The 23,607-nt window shown below is 38.0% G+C and overlaps 1 protein-coding gene across 1 annotated transcript in view; it reads left to right on the top strand.

Annotated features, from left to right (window-relative positions):
• Nucleotides 1-23,607, top strand: part of SLC30A8 (solute carrier family 30 member 8) — a 41,690-nt gene that overhangs the window by 1,159 nt on the left and 16,924 nt on the right. Inside the window, exons 2-5 of the mRNA XM_077163243.1 lie at nucleotides 3,866-4,065; nucleotides 15,584-15,730; nucleotides 18,939-19,092; nucleotides 23,450-23,600. Of these exons, the coding sequence (XP_077019358.1) occupies nucleotides 3,866-4,065; nucleotides 15,584-15,730; nucleotides 18,939-19,092; nucleotides 23,450-23,600 (652 nt within the window). The remainder of the gene's footprint in view (nucleotides 1-3,865; nucleotides 4,066-15,583; nucleotides 15,731-18,938; nucleotides 19,093-23,449; nucleotides 23,601-23,607) is intronic.

Below are 23,607 nucleotides of genomic sequence, written 5' to 3' on the forward strand. Positions count from 1 at the left end.
ATTTGCAAGGTAAAGACAGAAGTGTAAGGATGACAGTTTGTTGTGTTTGGGGAGCTTCAAATAGTTCAACGCAAGTGGGGAGAAAAGAGAAGCATACGCAATCCATATAGATGAATGCAGGAACATCTGAAATGAATTCATATTAGGAGCAAGATTTAAGAGAATAATTACCCATTAATGGCATGTAATATTTTTGCATGGCTTCATTCTGTTAATATAGAATTAATATTCTAAAGAGTAAGAATATTTAGTTTGATAGCATCAAATATCTGAGCCAATTGCAGAGGGACTTTTTCTTAGGCTATTTAGACCTTTGTCTTATGGACTATGATATCATTAGCATCTCTGATAGTTCAGGTACCTTGTAGGCATGCAATAAATATTTGTTGAATGGATGAGTGAACAAATGACTGAAGTATTGCAAATGTATGCTAAGACCTAAGCTTACAACTCCTTTTCCAACAGAATAGTATTTAAGCTTCTTAGGAGAAGTGATATGAAATTGCAAAAGCACAAGTAGAATTTGTGTAGTTGACCTGTAAAATAAGAGGATGGAAAATATTATCAGCTCCATTTTAGAGATACAGGGGGGAAAAAAAGGATTTAACCTTTATCACCAAACAAAGACAAAATAAACATAAAAATGGTATCTTCTCCAAGATCACAAAAGCTCAAATTTCTAAATCCTATTTAAAGATATCAATTCAAAGTTCTGGGTTGTTGGCATCAACTTTTCTAATATTTCTTGATTCTCCTTTTTTTCCTCTTTGATGCTACAGTAAATTTCTTTACTCTATCCTCTTGTTGCTACTCTTCAAAACCTAGGCCATATTTGAATACATGGGAATCTATGGTGATTTATTCATTAACAACAAATTTATGTTAATTTTTTGAGGAATCATAGCATTTGCATTTAGGCACCTTCTTAAAATAATACTTCTTTAGAATTCACATCATTTTTCAGATGAAGGACCTGTTCTGTATCTAGAGATATTACCATAACTTTGTACTAATGAGAAGATGAGTAATGTATTTTAACTTTGTTTTTAAACTTATTTTGGAGTCAGAGACTCATTTGAGAATCCTGTAAAGACTCTGGGCTCTTGCCTTTTTTCATAAAACACTCACATTGTATCTAATTCCAGTGGACCCTCTGAAACCCAGACTTGGACCCCTGGTTTAGTGCTTAAAGGAACAGTCTCAACTCAAAGTACATCCATACTGGTTAATCTTAGAGTCTAGGATATGGAAAGTATTCAAAAGTAAAAACTGGCCAGGTTTCTCACAATTTCCCCTTGTGGCACTACCCAGGTTCCTTTTCTACCTTGATCTCATGTCTAAGCTGCTCCAGGATGTTTACTTTTCTAGCCTCTTACTGCATGGTCTTTGTCAGCTACACGATTCAAGAAAAAATAAAATAAGGCAAAACTTCACATGACCACTACAAACTAGACATTCCCAGAACTGCGGACCACCCTGCCTACTTATGTTGCCTTCTCAGCACAAGGACAGAGGAGACCTCTGCTTTGCTTTCATATTAGTTCTCAGGCTCCTCTGAATTGATGAGTCTTGGAGCCACGCATTAGTACATTCTGTGGTTTTTTAATTATCAGGGTATGTATTAAATTACAAAGGCAAAAATCCACTCATTTATAGATATAAATTTTCTTGTGTCACTTGCTGAAAACTTCTGATCCCAACAAAAAAGGATAGTTGGAGCTACTTAAAATCCTGAGGGTATTAACATCATCAATATAAACATTATGAGGCCAAGTTGGCAATATACACCTTAAAGATGTAGGTACTCTTTGGCCAAGTAATTTCCCCTTTAAGGTAATATGTTAAGGAAATTGTTATATATTTAGCAAAGATCACCTATAAGATATGAACCACAGCAGTGCTTGTATGAACAAGTAACTGGAAAAGAATTAATTATCCAATAATAGGAAATCAGTTAATTATGACGACATATCTACATTAACTGTAATCTCTGCAGATGTTAAAAATGATTTTATAGAAGATTTAATACATTTAGAAAATGTTCACAATATTCTTAGAGCTAAGAATTAGATTTCAAAGCTGTATCTTTAGTAGGATCCTGTTGTGGACACTGTCATCTTGCCCGAGGGATTCAGCCCTTCCCCACTGAATGGCCGCCATGCCATTTGGGTCACATTGAAATTGCTCTCAGCTCTGGGAGTCAGCATGGTTAGGTGCAGCCAACCTCCCCAGTGGAACAAGGCCTACGCCATCAACCCATCATCTTCCTCTGGCCATACTGGTTAGTTCTTGTTGGCCGAATCAGCCTGGAACTCATGCGTTTCAAGTGGGAACATGTTCTCCTCTTATATAGAAAAGCAAGCCCTGATTACCATTAGCAGCCATCTCACTACCATTAGGCGACTTGCCTGAGGTTGTAAGGTAGTTGAGAACTACCTTTGGGGTTGGCTAAATTCAGACAGTGCCTGAAGCCTGTCCTCTAAATATATTCAGTTACAGAACCAACAACTCCCATTTATTAATTAAGCCAGCATGAGCTGGGCTTGTGAAAAAATACATCCTAACTTTTACAAACCCAATCACATAGAACATGTTTACTTACATATTAGAAGTTTATAAGACAAAATATAAATAGTAGTTATTTTGGGGGGCAATGTTACCAGTGATTTTTCGCCTACCTTGTGTTTTTCTGTAATTCCGTATTTTCTATACAGAATGTATATATACTTTTATTCCTAAAAAGCTCCCAATATGATGACAGAGTCAATCATCATCATTGACTTACCCAAAACCATCAGGCTTGTAACTCTGGATGGTGATAAACCAAAGAATGAATTAACTGTTCAAGTGGAGGCCAATTTAAAGTAGTTTAAATTCTTTCAAACCCATGAATGCAAAGTTATGAATCTCATAAATTATTAATTTGATAGTTAATCAATTATTAAATGATAACAATTTCATTAATTAATATAATTTAATTATATTAAATATAATTAATAAAATATAAATTTTATTACAAATCAAAATCTGATTAGTTCAAGATTCATGGGCATAGACATTTGCATTTGTAAAATTAGTTTTAGGGTTACTCATGCTTAGGTAGTGGGGCATAGTGGAAAAGCACAGCTTAGAATCTCAGCTCTGCCATTTCCTGGATAGTTGATCTCAAACAATTTAGCTTCTTTAATCTCTGCTGCTTCAGCCAAAAAACTATGGGTTGGCTAAATGTTATCTACAGTCTGGCTCTGAAATTCTTTAATTCTGTGAATGGCCCCAGATGACTTCTCTATGTTTGAGCAGAACAAATATGCACTGTTTGCTTTAGGAAGTAAAAGTAGATTTCAACTCTCCTTTTATGAGTCTGATTGATTGATAGAGCTGGTCAGCAAAGCTGTATTAAGAACATTTCTGAGGGTCTATAGAGACACAGCATGAAAAAATGCTATGACCTATTAGCAGTGTTGCCATGGGAAGAAGGGGAGAGTGATGGCATGCAATATTGGACTCACACAGGCATCCTCCTTCACCTCTTTTTTGGGTAGCACGGTGCCCAAAATCTTTTCAAAGTGAAAGACCTGGGAAGGAAGTACATCAAAATATATCTGCATCCTTTCTCCTACTCCTTTGAAGTCTCTTCATCACAGGTCGTATACATTGAGTAACAGCCTGACTGAATAAAAACAAGCCTTTCAGTGGTTGCAAATTCAGAAGGAAATTTCTTGCCTTTTTTTTTTTTTGGACATTTCTTGTAGGAGGAGCTGTGAATGATGACTTCCTAACTAGTTAGCAAAAAAGAATGGAGGGCTGTCGGTAAGGTGTATGTTTGACTGTGTTCACTTCTTGTTTCTGTCATACTCATCCATAGTGTGGAACTCCAGCGGGATCCCCCAGATAAAGATCAATGTCCTGGAGAGAAGCCAGAGACGCTGGAGTCGAGAGCCATCTATCACTGCCATAGCAATCCCAGAGCCACCGAAGATAGGGCCAATGAACAAGTCCATGCCAAGTGGAGACTCCGTGCCGCTTCAGCAATATGTTTCATTTTCATGATTGCAGAGGTCGTGGGTGAGTGTTTCTCAAGAAGCCTTCCCCGATCAAACAGACAAATCCCTGCAGCATTACTGGGGGGTCATATGCATTCTTTTCATGAAAGCTTTAATCTTTTCTGTAATTATAGAGTAATAATATGCTCATTGTAGGCAACTGAAAAATAAAAGGAAACAAAATAAAATTCATCATTACCCCCACTTGAGTGATAACCTCTAATAACATTATGGACATTAAGTTTTCATACAGTATATTTTCTATTCGTATCTCAGTTGTTTTTTTTTATATAGCTTGGAGTTTATTGAATGCTTCTCACCATGGTATCAGATACTCTTCAAAAATATTTTCAATGCCTGAAATAATATTCTATAATATGCTCCACTGTGATTTACATACCATCTCTCTATTGTTTAGAAACTTAGAGTTTTTGTTTTCCCTGCGATGGGCAATGCTATAGTGTAAAACAATGAATAAAACTCTGCCTGCCTTTCTGGTTATTCCCGTTGAAGGGATTGCTAAAAGTGGAAATAACTGGTTAAAGAGCATGAATATTTTTATGACTTTTTGATGCATATTGCTAACCTGCTATCCAAAAAATTTGAAACAACTCATACATCCATCAACACTTGCATGAGAAAGTCTTTCTACAAATCTTAGCAGAGCTTACTTTGACCTTTCAAAAATTTTTGTTAATGTATAGGCGAATATGTTCATTTTAATATATGTTTAACTGTTGTGGAGTGTTTTTTTGCATACATTAGTGATCTGTATTTCCCTCTGTTGAAGTATTTCCTCCTTGACTACTAATGTCCATTGCTCATTCTTTTAGAAAGGACTGTGAAATTCTCAATGTTGATCTCTGGGAGCTCTTTATATAGTTAGGATGTTAGTCCTTCGTCTTACTTGTTATAAATATTTTTCTGGTTTGTTGGTTGCCTTTTAATTTTTAGTTCAACCTTAAGAAGTTTTCAATTTTGTATTAGTGATTGTATCAAACTTTTCATTTTGGCTTGATTTCTTTTATTACTTTTACTGCTTTGGTGTTTAGTAATCCTTTCCCATCTAGTGAACAGGTTAATATATTTTCTTGTTCAAATTTTGGCATTTAATTTTTAATTCAATCTGAAGTTAGACATATTGTGTGCTTTAATGATTGAAAAATATATGTCTGTATTGCTAACCAAGTTTTCATTACCATTAATGGAACAATTCATTCTTTCCCCCATTGATTTTAATGTTTCTTTTCATCGTTTATCAAGTTTTTATAAATAGTGGGATCTGGTTCTAAGGTGTTTGCTTGATCTCTGTTTCTTTTCTTCTATCAGTAACATAATTAATGCAGATTTATATGATAAAATGTCTGTTGGTCCCCTCTCATTATTCTTTGTTTAACAGAAAATGATGAAGGCTATTCACCCCTGTTTATCATATGAATTAAATATAAGTTTCACTTTGTCCATTCTCCCTGAAATCTAATTATTATTTTGATTGGGATATAAATAATTTTGGGGCACAAACATCTTTTAAAAATTGAGCTGTCCCGTTCAGGAAGATGGCATGTTTCTCCATTCAGCCAAGCATTCTATGTCTCTCAGTAAGAGTTTGTAGTTTTGTTTGTTTTGATACAGGGACAGCCTATTTCTTGTTAGAGATTTTCTGGCCATTTTCCGTGTTTGTTTTTATCTTTTAGGTGACTGGAGTGTTTGTTTTCTTATGTCCTATTTTCTAGATGATTACTTTCTTATCCTGGAAAGATTTGAATTTTTACATTCACTTTGTACTAAAAAATATATTTGAACGGTTAATTTTAAATGTTTTTCAGTTCATTTTTTTTGTTGCTCTCTGATTTATCCTCCCCACTAAGGAAAAGGCCTTCCTTTGTGCAAAAACATATACATTGCTCCTCATTTTCAATAATTACAACTCTTGTTTCATATTTTCATCATGTTAAATAATATATTGTGCTAAATTGTACTTTATGTTTGACTTTAAGTAAAAGAACAATCAAGGTTTTCAGTATTTTTATTATGTTAATGAAGGCTCTCCTTGACATATAACCAAGGATGAGGGATACTTGCATCAAAAACCTTTTATTTTAAATATATTGTTTCTAACTTTGTTTTCAGCCATTGTTAAGATATATCATAGGAAGAGATGTCCTAATATGATAGGATCTTTGTATTTATGGCCTTTTGATAATGATATAGAATTTATTTAAGGCTTATTATGTATCAATAACTACAATAAGCACTTTGCATGTATTACCTTGCTTAATCCTGATGAAATCTTGAACAGGTAAAATCTGTTATTAATCTCACTTTATAGACAAGGAACCTGAAGTTCATAACCTCCTGGGGTGATAGTATCTGGAAGTGGCAGGCAGCTGGATTCCAGGGCTTCTGTATTTGACTCTCAGTAAAGAGACTCACCTGACCATGGCCAGCCGTTCTTTTAATACATTATTAAATCTGAGTCACTGATACTTTCTGTACGATGTTTATATCTTTTTTAACAAATGAAATTGTACTGCTGTTTTTTCTATTTGGTTGCTTATTTTCTAGGTGTGTAAATAAGAATTATGCATTTTCAAATGGAGACTTTAGTGATAATAACTTCCTTTTTTTAAAAATGGGAACAGCTTATATAGCATTTGACTGATCTATTCCTTTTAACCACTCCCTGATAAAACTGTCTGGTTTTAGAGATATTCTTTTTTATTTAAATATTTTTATTATAAACAACAAACAAACATACAAACGTTCTTGACATGGTTACAATCAATGGCTCACAATATCGTCACATAATTGTGTATTCATCACCACCATCATTTTTTTTGAACATTTGCATCTCTCCAGCAAAAGAAAGCAAAAAGAAAAAACTCATGCATGTCATACCCCCTACCACTCCCCTTTATTGACCACTAGTATTTCAATCTACTCAATTTACTCTAACCTTTGTTCCTCCTATTATGTGTTTACTTCTTATTCATATTTTTTACTCTTCTGTCCATACCATAGGTAAAAGGAGCATCAAGCACAAGGTTTTCACAATCACACAGTCACATTGCAAAAGCCATATCATTACACAATCATCTTCAAGAAACATGGCTATTAGAATACAACTCTGCAGATTCAGGTACTTCCCTCTAGTCACTCTAATACACCATAAACTAAAAGGGATATCTATATAATACATAAGAATAGCCTCAAGGATAACCTCTGACTCTGTCTGAAATCTCTCAGCCACCAACACTTTATTTGGTCCCATTTCTCTCTTCCCCCTTTCAGTCGAAAAGGTTTTCTCAATCCTTTGATACTGAGTCCCAGCTCATGCTAGGATTTCTGTTCCTTGTTACCAGGGAGGTTTACACCCCTGGGAATCATGACCCATGGGAAGGGCAGTGAGTTCGCTTGCTGTGTTGGTTAACAGAGAGGCTACATCTGAGCAACAAAAGAGGTTCTCTCTGGGGTGACTCTTAGGCCTAATATTAAGTAGGTTTAGCCTATCCTTTGTGGGGGATAAGTTTCATAGGGACAACCCCCAAGATTGAAGGCTCAGGCTATTGATTTGGTTGTTCCTACTGCTTATGAGAATATCAGGAATTGGAGATAATGTTGAAGAAAATTTTTTGATGAATTCTTTAGCATCTTCCTCATTCACTGACAAAGGCAAAATTTCTACCTCTTGACTAAATTTTGGTCATTTATATTTTTCCAGTCATTCATTTCATTGTAATTTTCAAATTTATTATCATACCATGGAACATGATAGTCTCATATTGCTATTCTCCTCTTAGTTCTAGCCCCTTTCTGATTTTAATACAGTTTCTCTTCTCCTTGATTTTCTTTGACAAACATCTGTCTATATTATTGATGCATATTTATACTTTCTTGAATATACAGCTCTTGGATGTATTATTTTCATTTTTCTTCTATTTCCTAATTCATAATTTTGGCTTTTAAAATCTCTATTACTTCCTTCATCTTTCTCTCTTCATGCTTGTATTCTTATTGTATATTTTAACATCTTCAATTATATTTAATTTCTTTTTATCCTTTTTTGCTTATTAATAATAGAATTACATGTGAATATGAATTTATCATAGAAAACCAGTATGGCTCAGCCCAAAGTTTTGATATGATAACTGAGAGGATATGTGGGTTTACAGAAAAATCATGCATAAAATACAGGATCTTCATGTACCATCCTCTTATTAATCTCATGCATTGGTATGCTACATGCTGCAACTGATGAAAGCTCATTTTTATAATTGTACTATTAATTGCAGTCCATAGTTTAACTTAAGATTCACTGAGTCATACAGTTCCATGGATTTGTTAAAAAAAATTTTTATTCTAGTTGCATTTATACAACCTGAAATTTCCCCTTCTTACCACATTCAAATATATAATTCTGTGTTGTTAATTACATTCACAATGTTGTGCTACCTTCAACAATATCCATTATCAAAATTTTTCCATTGTCTCAAATAGATTGTACATTTTAAGCCTTAGTTCCCTATTCCCTGCCCACACCTCATCCCCTTATAACCTATATTATAGATTCTGACATATAAATGTGCTTTTTCTAATTATTTCATATCAGTGAGATCATACAATATCTGTCCTTTGTGTCTGATGTTATTTCACTGAATATGATCTCTTCAAGGTTCATTCAAGGTTCGCATATATCAGAACTTCTGCTAACTCCATTCTGCAGTAGAAATCCTAGGAATTTTTCATTTCAGTTATGTGGTCTTCATCTCCAGTAGTTTTGACTGGTTCCTGCTAAAATATTTTTTCTTTGAGATTCTCATATTATTCACTCAATGTTTTCCTGTTATCCTTTAGTTTTTTCTCCGTATTTTCCTTCATCTCTTTCGACATACTGAAGAGTATTTTTTAAAAGTCTTTGTCTGAAATGTGCAGAGTCTGTCTTTGCTGATATTCTCTGGATTTTTATCCTCTTCCTTTGGATGGGCCATCATTTCCTGTTTCTTTGTCTTGTAATCAGTGTGTTAAAATGTCCACTCTGGGATTTATTCCCTGAGATTTCTGTTTCTTGAGTTTGTGAGCTGATGATGGAGATTTTCTTGACTGCCAGCCCTCAAGCAGGAAGGCCAGCTCAAGGCAAATGCAGGTGCGGGTCCTTCCTGTCTGCTCTGGGCCTGGGGCTTGTCCTGGGCTTGGCTTGCTAATGGCCTTAGGAGTCCCCTTGCTGATGGAGTTTGAGTGCCCCCTCGTGTCCCCTCTTTTTCCCTGGAGGCAGACCTTCTCCCTCTCCCAGGAGTCCCACTGCTGTACTTGAAGCAGGTAAGCCTTTATCCCGGGTCATCCACCTCAGTTGTTTCCTAAACTGCTTTCTTTGTCTCAAGCAGCTTTTGCACATTCTGGGAGGCAGGGCACACCGGAGGAGCTTTCCCAAGTCTGTCTTTCCCAGCTAGAACAAATCCAGGGACCTTCAAAGGGAGCACTGGCTGGCTCCACAGTGCCCTGGAGAGGGGATGCAGGAGAGGCCAGGAAGGGCAGCAGGAACCGCTTCCACGGCTCCTGAAAGCTGCACTTTGTTGACCTGCCCAGCAAATTCAGCCCTTAAACTGTCCCCTGCAGCGCTGAGGACGTCTATTATCTTTAAGTCTCCTTTGCTGCCTCATCAAGAGCCAGGATCGGCAATCAGCCTGTGCTCGCCCCAGATCTTGGGGAAATGGATCTTGATGTCCTTTTCTGACACCAGCAAGCTATGCCAGGGTGGGACCCCGTTGCTGCCTGCCACGGGAGTGGGGGCCGGGCCCTGGAAACTGCCTGGTAGATGCAATTTGCAGGTGGTCAGCCTATCCCGCCCGCTGTTCCCTGGATGCTGTCCAGTGTTCTACTGGACTCGGGAGTTTCAAAATAGTTGATTCAGACAGTTCCTGCCTGTTTAATAATTGTTTTCGTGGAGGAACTGATTCCTGGAGCTTTGCCAACTTCCCATAATTCTCCTCAGCCCAAAGGTTTTGATATGTGATGCTTTCTTATTTCATACCTATTTTCTGAAAAATGGAAGGAACTCTTTATGCTAGCTTGTATAAAGTACCATAAGCTAATATCATTCTGTTACTACCATTGTAAATTAGTACTGTGGTGGTTTTATTTTCTCTCTTACTCAAAATGAGGTGTAAATTAGTAATATTCTGAGACCGGAGGAAAATATACTCTGCTAAGTTTTTTTTTTCTTCTTCTTCTTTTTTTTGCACTACAATAACTAGCAACTAGTATCAGCTAGTCTATTCTAGTTCAAAAGTCTTATGGTCTAAGCACCCATATTTAGACTTTTATGGTTCTTGAAAACTAAGAAAGAACTTAGAACCATCTTAGGCAAATCCAGAACTGGTAAATAACTTTCCAGTGAAAGTTTGTGAAACTTTGGTGGAACAGCAAAGAATTTACTTTTGGCAGTTCCAATCTGGAAAACTCCCTTTGGAAATCCACCAACATATGGGGGAAGGGTATGCTTTTTTAGTACTGAAATTCATGAGCTTGTGGACGATACTCAATTGCTCACATAAATGAGTAACAAAATGGACAATCTGAAAGCACAGTCCATTCAAAATGGGATTTTAAAAGGTGATGCTGGAATTCATAACCCACCCCCCACCCCCAAATAAAATACCGGCACCACCCTGTGCAAACAGAATGCAAGAAAATTTGTAAATTGACTTATATCCTTCCCTGCTTTCTTCTTCAGCTTTTCCCCTGAATCCATTCCTTAAGTGGATGCTGGGAATGTACATTTCTACCCAGCTGATGTCTAAGTATTGGTCTGAAGTAGACGTTGCCTCTTACATCTTTCCTTGTGCAGTGTCATTTCGCTTTTAAAATTCATATGTTTTTTTGGGGGAGAGGAGATGGGGCTGGGGAGAATGCACAGCTATTCAGTTGACATGAAGAAAATCAACCTTTTCCTTTGAATTCAATTCTCTGAGTTCTGATCTGACTTTAGTTTTTAGAGTCAACCGAAAGTGATGCCATCAGTAAAGGAATTAAATGGATGCTGACAGGCAATCACTTGGCATTTGAGCTGATTTTCCTAAAACATTTTTTCTGTCATGTATTTCTGTGTTCAAATTCTTCAATGGCTTTTTTTGCCTAGTTCAGTGCTCCACAACTTTTTCCCATCATAGCAAACAGGAAATCTCCCTGAGTATGGGAGTAAACAGGCCAGGGTGTTTGTAGCTGGAAGAGGCTACTTCAGAGGCACCCACGGTCCTAGGTCCCACCTGGTGTCCTCAAGTGAAAATAAGATCAATGTCTTGGAAAGCGCTGGCATCCTGGACAAAATGAAAAATTCTTCAGTTTTTGAGCTCTCCCACCATCTGGCTGCCAACCTGACTATCAGTATTTTTCTCTTACCGCTTCTTTACATGATCCCTGTGTTTCAACCAAATTTATTTATTCATTCTCTGCAAAGCTATCATCGTACCATAAGTCCCCATAGTTTTTGCTTATTCCGTTTTATTTGAAGGTAAAATCCCTTCCCTTGTTCTTCCCATGCATCAAAAATCCTGGCCATCATTTGAGACCCCAACCCAAACCCACCTTCCCAAGGCCATTCTTGGGCATGCCAGAGAAAGTGATCATTCTTAGATCACCTTTGGGAATAAGAGATTTGAGCAGGGCAGTGAGGGGCAGGTAGGATTTAGTAGGTGGTTGAAAGGGAGCTGCAAAGGGCCTTTCAAAGGAAAGGGCCTGAATGAACAGCACGATAATCATTGCTGTGGCCCAGGGGTGGTGACTCTCAGACATTATCTTGAAGGAGTCTGAGTGGGTGGGTCTGCAACAGGACAGCAATCACTATTCTTAGAAAGTGATTCAAATGATTCTGATGTACAGTCACATTTGAGTGCTGCCGTTTATAGGGGCCTGGTGCTGTCTGCTCGGCAGGACTGGACATGAGATGCCAAGCTGGACCACTCAGTGTCACTGAGACTTTCTATAGGGAGGAAGGGACAAAAGCGCTCTCTTTCAGCTATGAATGCTTAACTGAGATGATACAGGCCTGGAGCCTCCAGAGACCACCTTTTTGTCAAAGGAGAGGAGGTTGGATTTTAATAGGACAATAACAGCAAGAGATGGAGACAGGGCAGAGTCCTAAAACATCTCTTGAACCTTAGGATGTGCCCATGCCTGATGCCCTTACCACCCAGGTTTTCTCTCTCGCTTCCACACTCTTTCTCTTATTTTGTCTACGCTAGTATGAGATAGGCATTTGTGATGTGGAACTGAAAGAACTTACGCAAGGCAGAAGTATAGGGGGAATTAAAGTTAGACTTGTAGGTGGGGGAGTGATTGTCAAGAAGGGCCTGGAGGCCTGGCTGTGGAAACTGGATTTATTCTGAAATCTTTTGGGATGGACTGATGCTTAGAATAGGGGGAGAGGAAAGTCCTAAAGCTGTGCTTAGAAAGATAACTATGGTCACAGGAGCAGAAAAGATACGAGGAAAAAAACTGAAGAAGGCTGTAGGGTCAGGGCGTTCACTACCAATGGACCTTTGAACTTACTGAATTGTGATTCTTTCTGATTGCTGTGAAAATCCTCAATTTTAGAAAGGCCACAAAGAGGAGTTATATTGCTGATGTAAACATGCATATCTGTTTGAAAAGATAGACATGCAGCAATGAGAACTCAGAAAAATAAGCTCAAGTATTTAAGCATCAAGCCATTACTAGGGGAGAGGTGTCTGAAGCAAGACTACTCAGAGTTAATAAGCAAGGATAGAATAAACACCCACTTACTAGTCCAGAAACCAGAGCTGGGAGCAGGCTGGGGAAGCAGTAACTATCTCAGAGTAGAAAAACTTTCTCCTAAAAAGGTATAGCTAGGTGGTGTGATAACTACAAGCTCTATTGATAAGGGTAGATTCAGGGTGTCTCAGTGGTCTGAGCCATATATATTTTTTGAGATTCCTAGTATTAAAAATGGAAGAAATGCCAAAACATAACTATGAAAACTGTGGTGTATTTTAAATACTTAACAACTCAACGTGTGTTTTGGGGGGGGGAATGTATGGTACGGGATTCAAACCCAGGTCTCCCGCATGGAAGGCGGGCATTCTAACCACTAAACTACCCATGCGCCCCTCGACATGTTTTTGACATAACATATTACCTAATTTAGTAGTGACATTCATGTTAAAATTAAATAATTTTGATATATGAATTAATAGCGTATTAAGGTACCATCCAGTAATAGGACACAAATCTCATGTTGTGAGATGAACATTTACTTCTTTCAGTCCTGTCAGTAAGTCTCTATTCTCCATGAGAAGCTGCTCATGGAGCAGACTGCGCCATCCCGCAGGCCCCAAGTAGAGTCTGTTTCAGGACGTAGTGCCTTACCTGTCATGTTGTAAATGTACCTCTCTCCATATCTGGCCATGGAAGCCAGAAAGATAACTGCTGCTGCCTTAATTCATGCTTTTATCATCATTTCATTTGGCTATTACAGTAGTGACTTAAACTCAAGTTCCCCTCTCTCCAGGTTATCTTCCATGTTGCTGGCATGGATCTTTCTCTGAAATACATATCTGAACATATCACAATCTTGCCTCAACTCCTTAAGTAGATCTCCTTATCCTATAAGATAGCTTTCAAATTCCTTGGTATGAAATATAAACCCCCACCCCAAAGGTCCCCAACCCATCTTACCCATGATTCCCCCAATATTCTGCACCTCCTACTTTTCCGTCAAGGTGCCACGTTCTCTTATTTCTCTGTGTTTTTGCTCATGCCCTTCTCTTCCTGAAAAAGTCTTCTTTTGCTATTTCCTACCCCTCCCTTCTTTGAAAAATCCCTCAACGCTCCCAGGGAGAACAACTTTCTGGTCCCTTACCCCAATATGCCTATCTTTAGTACAGTGAGTTTTAGACTGTGCTATCAATGAAGAGAGGTACTGTGATTTGTTTATCTATCTTTGTAAACCCTATCCCTGCCACCATGCACAGTAAGGGCTTGATAAATATTGGCTGGGTGATTGTCCTAATTGCCAATAATACCCTTTGCTTTTAGAAGCAAATGCAAGTTCAATTGCAAACTACCTCTTACACACAATATGCTCCACAGGATTCACCATGATTATTCAGTTTTCTGAATTGTTCTTTTGAGTAGCTCTGATGGTTACAAAATAGTTCTTGGGTCTAAGCTCTCCATAGTAACATGCTTCTTCCAAAGTAAGCCCTTTTTCTTTTTCAGTTACCTCCTGACTCAGCTATAAGACTTCATTTCTTTGACTTAAGCCACGATTTCAGCTCAGCACACAGAATCATCATCATCCTTCACTGCTGGGATTGTGGCACGCTGCTCATTTCCATGTAGTCATTCTCTGAGAAAGAAATAATGCATTATTAACACAGCTTTATTATCAGGCCCAAGTTTGGCAGATAGAGCAACATTAGAGGCTAACTGGAAGAATAGCTGATTTGTTAGCAAAATGTTGCTTTTTGGCTAATGAATCATTCTGATTTTTGCACTGACAGTTCAGTAACAAGCTTGAAGACTACTTTGCTTCAGACCATTAAACTTTGACAAACCAGTTATTAACTATAGCTAAAGCCAGTAGTCTGTGGGGATTATTGCAATTATGAGCTGTAGATGTAATTTTTTTCAATCATTAAGCAAGACAAGGTGTGCCTGATGATGGGGGGCCTGATGACTGATGGATCCCATTGCTTTCTAGTACACAAGGAATGAGCAGTAGCTAGGAGGACCAATCAGCAAAATCTCTTTGCTGAGAAGATGCAGTAAGAACAATAAAGGTTATTGGTTTCAAACAACAAATACTGTGTGGGAAGGTAAGGACAAATTTTTCCTTTAACTTCTATTTTGGAGGCTAGAGGTCTTTCTCAAAGGAGAATTAGAGGATAGTAAGGTGGAGGCACACCAAATGGAGAGGAAAGCAAGTCAGGACTCATGTGGCTTAGATTTTCTTCCAGTGCTGTTATTGGATTGTTGTTGCACTCAAGACGCCCATTGGAAGGTACCTGCCTTTCCACTTTCTTTTCCCCCCTATTTCTAACTGGGATCTCAAACTCAAAGCCTGAGGGGTCAGATGGATAAGTACAGCAAAAGGAAGTGGTAAAGATGATGGCAACATTGCAAGTCAAATAAAAGCATATCTTTGGGCCACATTGTGACCTCTGGTTGTAGACGAAAGTCTGGGTCTCTTAATCTAGCCTATACCTCTCCAGCCTTATCTTCCCATATTCTCCTTTTTGCATCCTCATGTCCCAGCCTAACTGAAATGTTTCCCAAATGTGACACACACTTTCCAATGTCTGTGTCTTTGCTCTATTGACATTTGTTTCCTCGTGTTCAAATCCTACCGACTTTCTGGGTCTCAATTTCTTTATTTGCCAAATTGGTAAGAAGAGGTGGATTAAATAAATGTTAAGATCTATTGCTGGTCTAAAGTTTTGCATGCCTGTGGATGTGCAGATCATGCATATGAATCTAGTCACATTCAAGGACCTTAACGCCATGTAATTTTCTGCCTCCCCTAGGTGGATACATTGCTGGGAGTCTTGCTGTCATCACAGATGCTGCCCACCTCTTGATTGACCTGACCAGTTTCCTGCTTAGTCTCTTCTCATTATGGTTATCATCAAAACCCCCCTCCAAACGGTTTACATTTGGATGGCACCGGGCAGGTACACTTCTCTTGCTGTTTAATAATAGCAGAGTAGTGCTGCATAGTCAGACCAATAATAAAAATGGGAAGTATAAAGCGAAGCCTTGTTTGGAAATCCCTTAGAGGTGCATCTCTGGTACACAGGTATCAAATATACCTACATGTGGGAATGTGTTTCCTCAATATTAATTCAGCTAACAGCCAGATATTCCTCTTTTATTGAATAACAGGATCACATGAAGTGTATCCCTTCAGGAATCCTTCCCCTCCCCTAAGGGTCTCTGTGTGTGGTGGTCCTCTTCATTAAATTACTCTGCATCGTTGCAAAAGAGACCAGGAGTAAAGCTTCTGCCAATCATGCAGAATAAGGCACAGAAAGCCCAAGAGAGTTGCAGAGGTTGATGAGCTTCTTGTAGGAGAGTTGGAGAGAGAATATGGGCTTTCCAGCTCACATCTCAGCACTTAGCACACATTAGTGAATGACTCAACTGAACATCTTGCTCAGTTATCAAAAAGGAAAAGAGAAGAGAGAGAAAGTTCACCTTTTCACATTTTGTAGAGCTGGTGTAAGTTCCTTTCCCCAAGTGACTGCTTTCTCACGAGAAAGTGATAGGTCATGATGAGGGATTAATCTCCGGGAAATTTTTATCTTAGCTCCTCTCTCCATGCTCCACCTTCCCTGCAGGTTCATTTGTCTTCTGTTATTTTTTATATCACCTGGAGGAGCTTTTGCCCGAATACTTTATGCAAAGTGTCAACTAATAGTCTCAATTCCATGTTTTCATACCCACTGAGAAAACCAATCAGCAGGAGACCTGAGAATAGGGTGGCAGAGGATCCAACACAGCCAGGTTTCACTGAAAGGAGTGTGAGACACAGACCATAGTTTGTGACTGACAACCATGGAGTGTGGGTTTCTAAACTTAGAATGATAGGAAGTTCTAATTTTATACCAAACAATTTCTCATCAGAGGTGTTGAGAATTGCTTTGCATTAAAGAGAGTTTGTGACAATGTGAACTATGGATGCTTTTGCCAGTACCTTAAAGAGCTACCCTTGGAAAACATGTACAAGAGTTGAGCCCCTATATTTGTCTATATAATTTTTTACATGGACTTAACCCTTCCTGATATCCTTGGTCAAAGCTGTTTTGTAAGCATAGGATGTTTTGTAAATATAGGGTAGATTCAGAATTTAAATCACTGCTTGTGCTTTCTCATCCTGGCCATGGAAGTCAATGAACATTGATTCTCTAGAATATCAATGCTGTCCAACTGAACTCTCTGCTATAAAGGAAATACCTCTAATATAGAATATAATGTGACTATTGATCACTTAGGATGTAGCTAATATGACTAGAGAACTGGATTTTTAAATTTTGCTCCCTTTAAATTTAAATAGCCATGGTGGTAGAATGCTTACCCTTCATGCAGGAGACCAGGTTCAATTCCGGGACCATGCAACCCCCCAAAAAAACATTTAAATAGCCACATGTGCTGGTGGCTACCATATTGGATGGAGCTGATATACATCTACAGGTGAGCTGAATGTATACCCACAGATTGTTCTGGCCATCCCAATGACCTGTGATATCTTAACTGTTTTCTTAACAATCATCTTAGTATTTACAGTGGCTCCTAATGTGTTTCCCTTTCTACTTCAGTACTTCATTTTGTCCTATAATTTGCATTCCACTCTTGCCTTTTGGACTTGGTGTTTCGCTTTTATCCCCCCACTTTTGCCTCACCATATCTTTTTGATCATGGGTTTAGACTTGAACATCTTCTACTTGTTTTCCCAGATTTGGACTCTCATGAGTAGGAAATGCCCTCATTGACTTTTACAAACCCAGTTTCTGTTGCTGGCTAACCAGTAATTCTTGGATCAGTCCCCATAAATGCCTATAAAACAGAATTTTAAATAACCAGACTAGTCTAATAAAATGATATCTTGAGTGCTTGCTATATTTCAACTTGTTATATATTATATACTAAATTATTAGATAAGAAACCTCAGGTTCAAATGGGTTAAGATACTTGTCTAAGGTTGCATAGCCAGTTTCTGGTAGACCAAATATATCTGATACTTGAACTCATACCCCAAATATCTGTACTAGCATTTTCCATAGTGTGAGAAGCATACCATCAGTGGTTCTACCTCAGATGGCTTTGGGTCACATGGACCACAATTGTATATCCTGATATATTAGAAATGCAAGAGCACATAACATATTATAACTTCATTGTATAATTTAATAAGGAAGAAATAAATATAAAAATACATTTTATTCAAGGAAAACATTAAATGGCTAATAAAACATGTGGCTTGTAGATATGTCAAAAATCATGATGGTTATATATAAATGAGTAAAGTCTGGAAAAACAATAGCCACACACTGGGAACCAATTTATTACACTACTCGTCTGTAAGGGGGTTAGTATACAGGATTGAATTTAAAGGGGAGAGGGTAAAAATTATTTAATGTGTTTGGCCATTGATCACAGAATGTTTCTAGACCCTTGTGGGTTTTTATAATCTGTCTACAAGGTTGAGTTAAAGACTGTGGTGGGAGTTGAGGAATTTCTCAACAAGCAATTGTACTTCACCCAGTGGGCAGATTGAACACTATCCTATCTTTAAATATTAATATAAATGTCCACAGTCTGATGCTTCTCCTTATTGCTGCTCTTAAAATGTAGTTACAGTAGTGCCGAGCTTGCTTTTGTAATATGTTGGGTTGGCAAATGAAACTCATTTCATTGAGCACCATCGGAAGCCTTCCCTTTTTACTGTTTTCTCCATCCAAAGGTGCTAGTACTGGCAAGTCATAAAAGTTTTATGGTGAAATTAAGAGTTTCTAAACATATTTTACTTTTTGTGTCTCATTATTTCATCTCCTAATAAATTTCAGTTATTTTAGCACCTGTTTAAAATCCCCGAGGAAAGCAGCGAGGGCAGACAGGAATTAATATGCTTTAAACATTTGCTGGAAAATACTTACGAACGTGGAGCATGATGAACCCAGACGTTGGTGCTTTATAAATGCAACATTAAAGTGCCTCATTTTAATCCTAAAATCCATCCACACTTCTGCTTCAGTGAATCACTAAATGAATTAGTTTGAAGCTCCTTTTTTGGAGGGGCATCAATGGCTACGGCTCTTGGGAATGTGAAGGCGGTCGGTGCATTGTGTACATGTGGATGTCTGTGTGTGTTTGAATCCTCAGAGATCCTTGGTGCCGTGCTGTCCATCCTCTGCATCTGGGTGGTGACCGGTGTGCTGGTGTACCTGGCGTGTGACCGCCTGCTGCACCCCGATTATGAGATCCAGGCAGTGGCGATGAGCGTCGTCTCAGGCTGTGCGGTGGTGGCCAATGTTCTGTAAGTGAGCCCCGCTGTCCGCTGACGGGATCATTTTTAATCCTGTCCTCAACAGTGACTTGGTTTCTCATTCTTCCACTTGTGAGGATGGTAGAAACCTGAGTCGGTGTTCAGATGGCTCGAAGATTGAAAAGAAGCCTAGTCGAGCTAGTTTAGGAAACTTGGCAGGAAAGCTAAAGGCTGTTTTAATATTGTTTTCTAATAATACCATTTTGAATGTTTCCTATGTGCCTGAGGCTGTGCGTATTATCAGGCATGTACATAAACATGTTATGTTCAATGCTCAGAACATCCCTCCTTTACAGATTTGGAGACCGAAGCTGAGTAAGAGAAGTTAAATAAGCTACCAATGAGGAAGTGCAGAGACAAGATTTAAATCCAGATATTCCAGACCCAAAATCTGAGCCCTGACCACTCTGCTCTTTAATGTCTATTGATGGTTCCATACAGGATGTGACATATGCCTGCTCAACTCCTGACAGGTGGGCAGGTCATAGTTCTCCAGAGAGATGGTTTGGAAGGGGACTTAAAGTTCATTTAATTCAGTCTTCCTTCTCTTTTTGAATTCCTTTAGACAATCCCCATAAAATGGCCACTCATTTTGTAAACAGACCTAGTATCATGGAATTTATTTCCCTGAAAAGGAGTCAGTATTATCTTTGTATCATTGTGACTGCATGAAAATTATCCTTAAACTCTGTTAGCTGAATTCTCCCTTTAATTTCTATTTACTGGTCCTGTTTCTGTCCCCTATAGCTATGAAAAGCACATCTCTATCTTTTATCATGTGACAATTCTTCAGATGTTTGAAAATAGCTATTTGGTAGTGCTCCCCACCCCCACTCCATTTACTTATTTCCTTTTCCAGGCACCCTTGAATCAACCTTACAGGGTATGTCTCATGTCCCTTGCCATCTTTGTCTGTTCTTTCCAAAATGAACCACCTGATTTCTCAGGGTTCTTAAGGCCAGGAATTTCATACTTTTGGATCAGTTTGCTCCTTCCTGTTTGATATGCTGGGCAACCCTACTTAAAACTCTATCCATGATCAATTGATTTATCTATCTGTCTGTCTATCTAACTATCCATCTATCAGCTATTTCTATATGTCTATATATGATAGAAAAAATAATGTCCTCCCAAAGATGTTCACATCATAAGCTCCAGAACCTATGAGAGATATCTTACATGGAGAAAGGAACTTTACAGATGCAATTATGTTAAGGATCTTGAAATGGGAAGATTATCTAGGTGGGCCCAATGTAATCACAAAGGTCCTTGAGAGGGAGGTAAGAGGTCAGAGAGGAGAGAAGATATTACATGGCTGGCTTTGAAAATGAAAGAAGGGACAATTGAGCCAAGGATTGTAGGTAGCCTCTAGGAGCTAGAAAAGGTAAGAAAATGGATTCAACCTTAGAATCTCCAGAAAGAATATAGTCTGTGGACCCATTTTAGACCTCTGACCTCCAGATAATCAATAAATGTTGTTTTAAGCCACTAAATTTGTGTTCATTTGTTATAACAGCAGTAAGAATCTCATACACTATGTATCAGTGATTTCTCATGTAATGTGACTGGATATATGAAAGTGAAGGAGGCAGTGAGAAAAGAATGGCATTTTAAACAGTTTTTAAGAAAAGACACAATGAAATTTCTGGAAATAGAGGAAAAGTTCAGCATGTTCACTTTCAAAAAGCTCTGCAGGTCATTCCGATACTCTTAGGTCCTATCTACTTTGGTCCCTCGCCTCTCAGTTTGTAGACCATTGGTCAAAATCTCTGAGCTAAACAATTAGAAGAATGGTATTTGATCTGCTGTCACTAACTAGATCTCTATCTCCTTCGAGTTAACTTGAAAATGTGTTTTACATTGACACTGAGAGAAAAAGTGAGGGAAGATCGATGCAAATCTATCACCACTATGAGACAAATAACCCAGAGCACATGTCTTGCTGACTCGGGGTCAATACTGTCATCTTTGCATAAGGAAAACAATATGTCCATACGGCAGCTGGAAAAATAAGGATATTAATAATTTCCTGAGAGTTATGTGTCACAGAGGTTGTGTCAATGCTAACATGAAAGATATACCGAGCCAACCACCACATAAATCTGGGACCGTCAGTCAGGTTTACTTTCTAAATAGATGCCATTTAAATTTTCTTTTTACTGCAAATTTTCTTGATTTCTAACCTTAATGTTGCAGACACTTTTCATACTTAAAAAGATAAGCAAATTGAAAAGCTTTGCCCTCTGTGGTGGGTTGAAGCTGTATGTACATCAGAAAAGTATGTTCTTAGATTGAATCCATTCCATTGGTTGTGAACCCATTGTAAATAGGACCTTTTGATGAGGGTACTCAATTAAGGTGTGACCCACCTCATTCAGGATGGGCCTTAATTTTCTTACTGGAGTCCGTTATAAATGCGATGAATACAAAAAGAGAGACAGTCATGGAAGCAAGAAGATAAAAGCAATGAAACCTGGAAGAGAAGAGAGAGACCGGCAGATGCTGCCATGCGCAGCATGTGACAGAGTAATCAAGCATCACTGGCACCCAGTCTTGGGGAAGAAAGCATCTGGAATGATGGCTCGATTTGGACAATTTTCTCAGCCTCAAAATTGTAAGTTAATAAATTCCCATTGTTAAACCAACCCATTTCATTGGTATCTGCATTCAGCAGTTTAGCAAATCAAAACACCTTTCTTGTACAGATAGATAATTCTTTAAAGGTAAGATATCCACTGACTGTAGGGTTGTCTCTAAGAGCTGGGATTACAGACTTTAAGTGTTGCTAAATGCTGTGTTGTCTGAGGCCACAGACATCGGAACCACATTTTGGGAATAAATGTATTCCTTGGGGACCCAAAGTCAGAACAGAAAGTTCTCAGAGAAGTTGGACAGGATCTGAGAACACAGATTATAGACAGAGCCATCAGGTCTTTACATGCTAAACCGTCTCTGCCAAAAACATTCTTATCTTCCCCTCAGCCTGCTTAACTCTAGTATAAATCTTTCAAATCCAGATCAGTTTCTTTGTCTCCTAACGCAATAAAATTTTCCTGTGGTGCTATCCATAGTTCCAGTTCTTTGTAGAACTCTTTGTAGTTAGAATTTTATATTTATTTGCATCATTTTTTAATCTCTATTAAAAAATAGAGTTCACACTTCACTTGGGAAGGACCACATCTATATTCACTCACCTTCATGTTCCACATATTTAGAAGTACCTGGAATATGAGTCCCTAATAAATTTTTTATTGGATAAAATGAATGAAAGGATGAATGACAATTGATGAACACACAAGGCAGATCTAGAAGAGAGTTTGTTGACTGCCAGCCGTATCAGGCTTCTAAAAAACCTTAACTGGTAATTACTAACTGAGGGTAAATTCCCACTTAACACTGACAATCTGAGAACTATACATTCTGTATTTCTCAAATCTTGGTGGAATAACTAACAGTCATTCCACTTTGAAGTTTTGTCCTGATTTTTAACAAACAATTTACCTGCAAATTATTGAGCAATAGGTTGTTCATGTTTTTTGTTTTTAGCCTTTGTTTCAAAATGTTCAGAGAGGGTTTCTATGCAAAACAGCCCTTGTTTCAATTAGTGAAAATGTTCTCATTCACCTTTGGTCTAATTCCTCTTAAGGTTGTATGTAAATAGAATAAAGCAAATAACTCATACTGCCTACTACTTATTACTTTAACATGGACATGAGGTGCTAAACTTTGTAATATGTTGCATGTAGGTATACACAAATAAGTCCTTTATAATATATTCATATATTTTAGTGCCTAGATAACCACAGACCTGTCTTCATTGGCTATTGGGAAATTTTCAAATTTCAAATTCTCATGGAAATGAACATAAGTAAAATAAAATAAAAATATGATGAAAGTTACTTCTTATTTTGTTTTATCCCTTTCTTCTGCTTATTGCATTTGAAGTTAGTACATTCAATTAAACTCCAGCCAAAGCTCATGTGAAGTCTAGCTCAGTGTCTGACATTTAGTCAACACTCAATAAATGATATTTGCCCTCCTCATTGTCAACTGCTTGGCATTCGTTTAAGAACGATGTTATCCAATTTCAACATAAAACAGAATAACTCTAGGTGGATACTGGGAAAACATTGAACTGAATCTTTAAAGTCTGACCTTGTATGAAAGTCTATAATTCTGTGATATACTTATATTCCAACTTTAGTTCAAAATAGTACATTTTAAAGCATAAATATTTCAACTATCCACTATTTTGTGTAATTCATACTATTGTCTACTCCACAATTCTGATGCACAGATTCTTAAGTGTCAATCTCAGGTGTGGTGAGAGGATTGTTCTCTCTTTCAGGCTAAGTGTGATTTTGCACCAGAGACACCCTGGCCATAATCACAAGGAAGCTCAAGCTAATGCCAGTGTCAGAGCAGCTTTTGTGCATGCACTTGGAGATCTATTTCAGAGCATCAGTGTGCTAATCAGTGCACTTATTATCTACTTTAAGGTGAGTG

Source organism: Tamandua tetradactyla, chromosome 6 (assembly GCF_023851605.1).
Source record: "Tamandua tetradactyla isolate mTamTet1 chromosome 6, mTamTet1.pri, whole genome shotgun sequence".
Taxonomy (NCBI): Eukaryota; Metazoa; Chordata; class Mammalia; order Pilosa; family Myrmecophagidae; genus Tamandua; species Tamandua tetradactyla.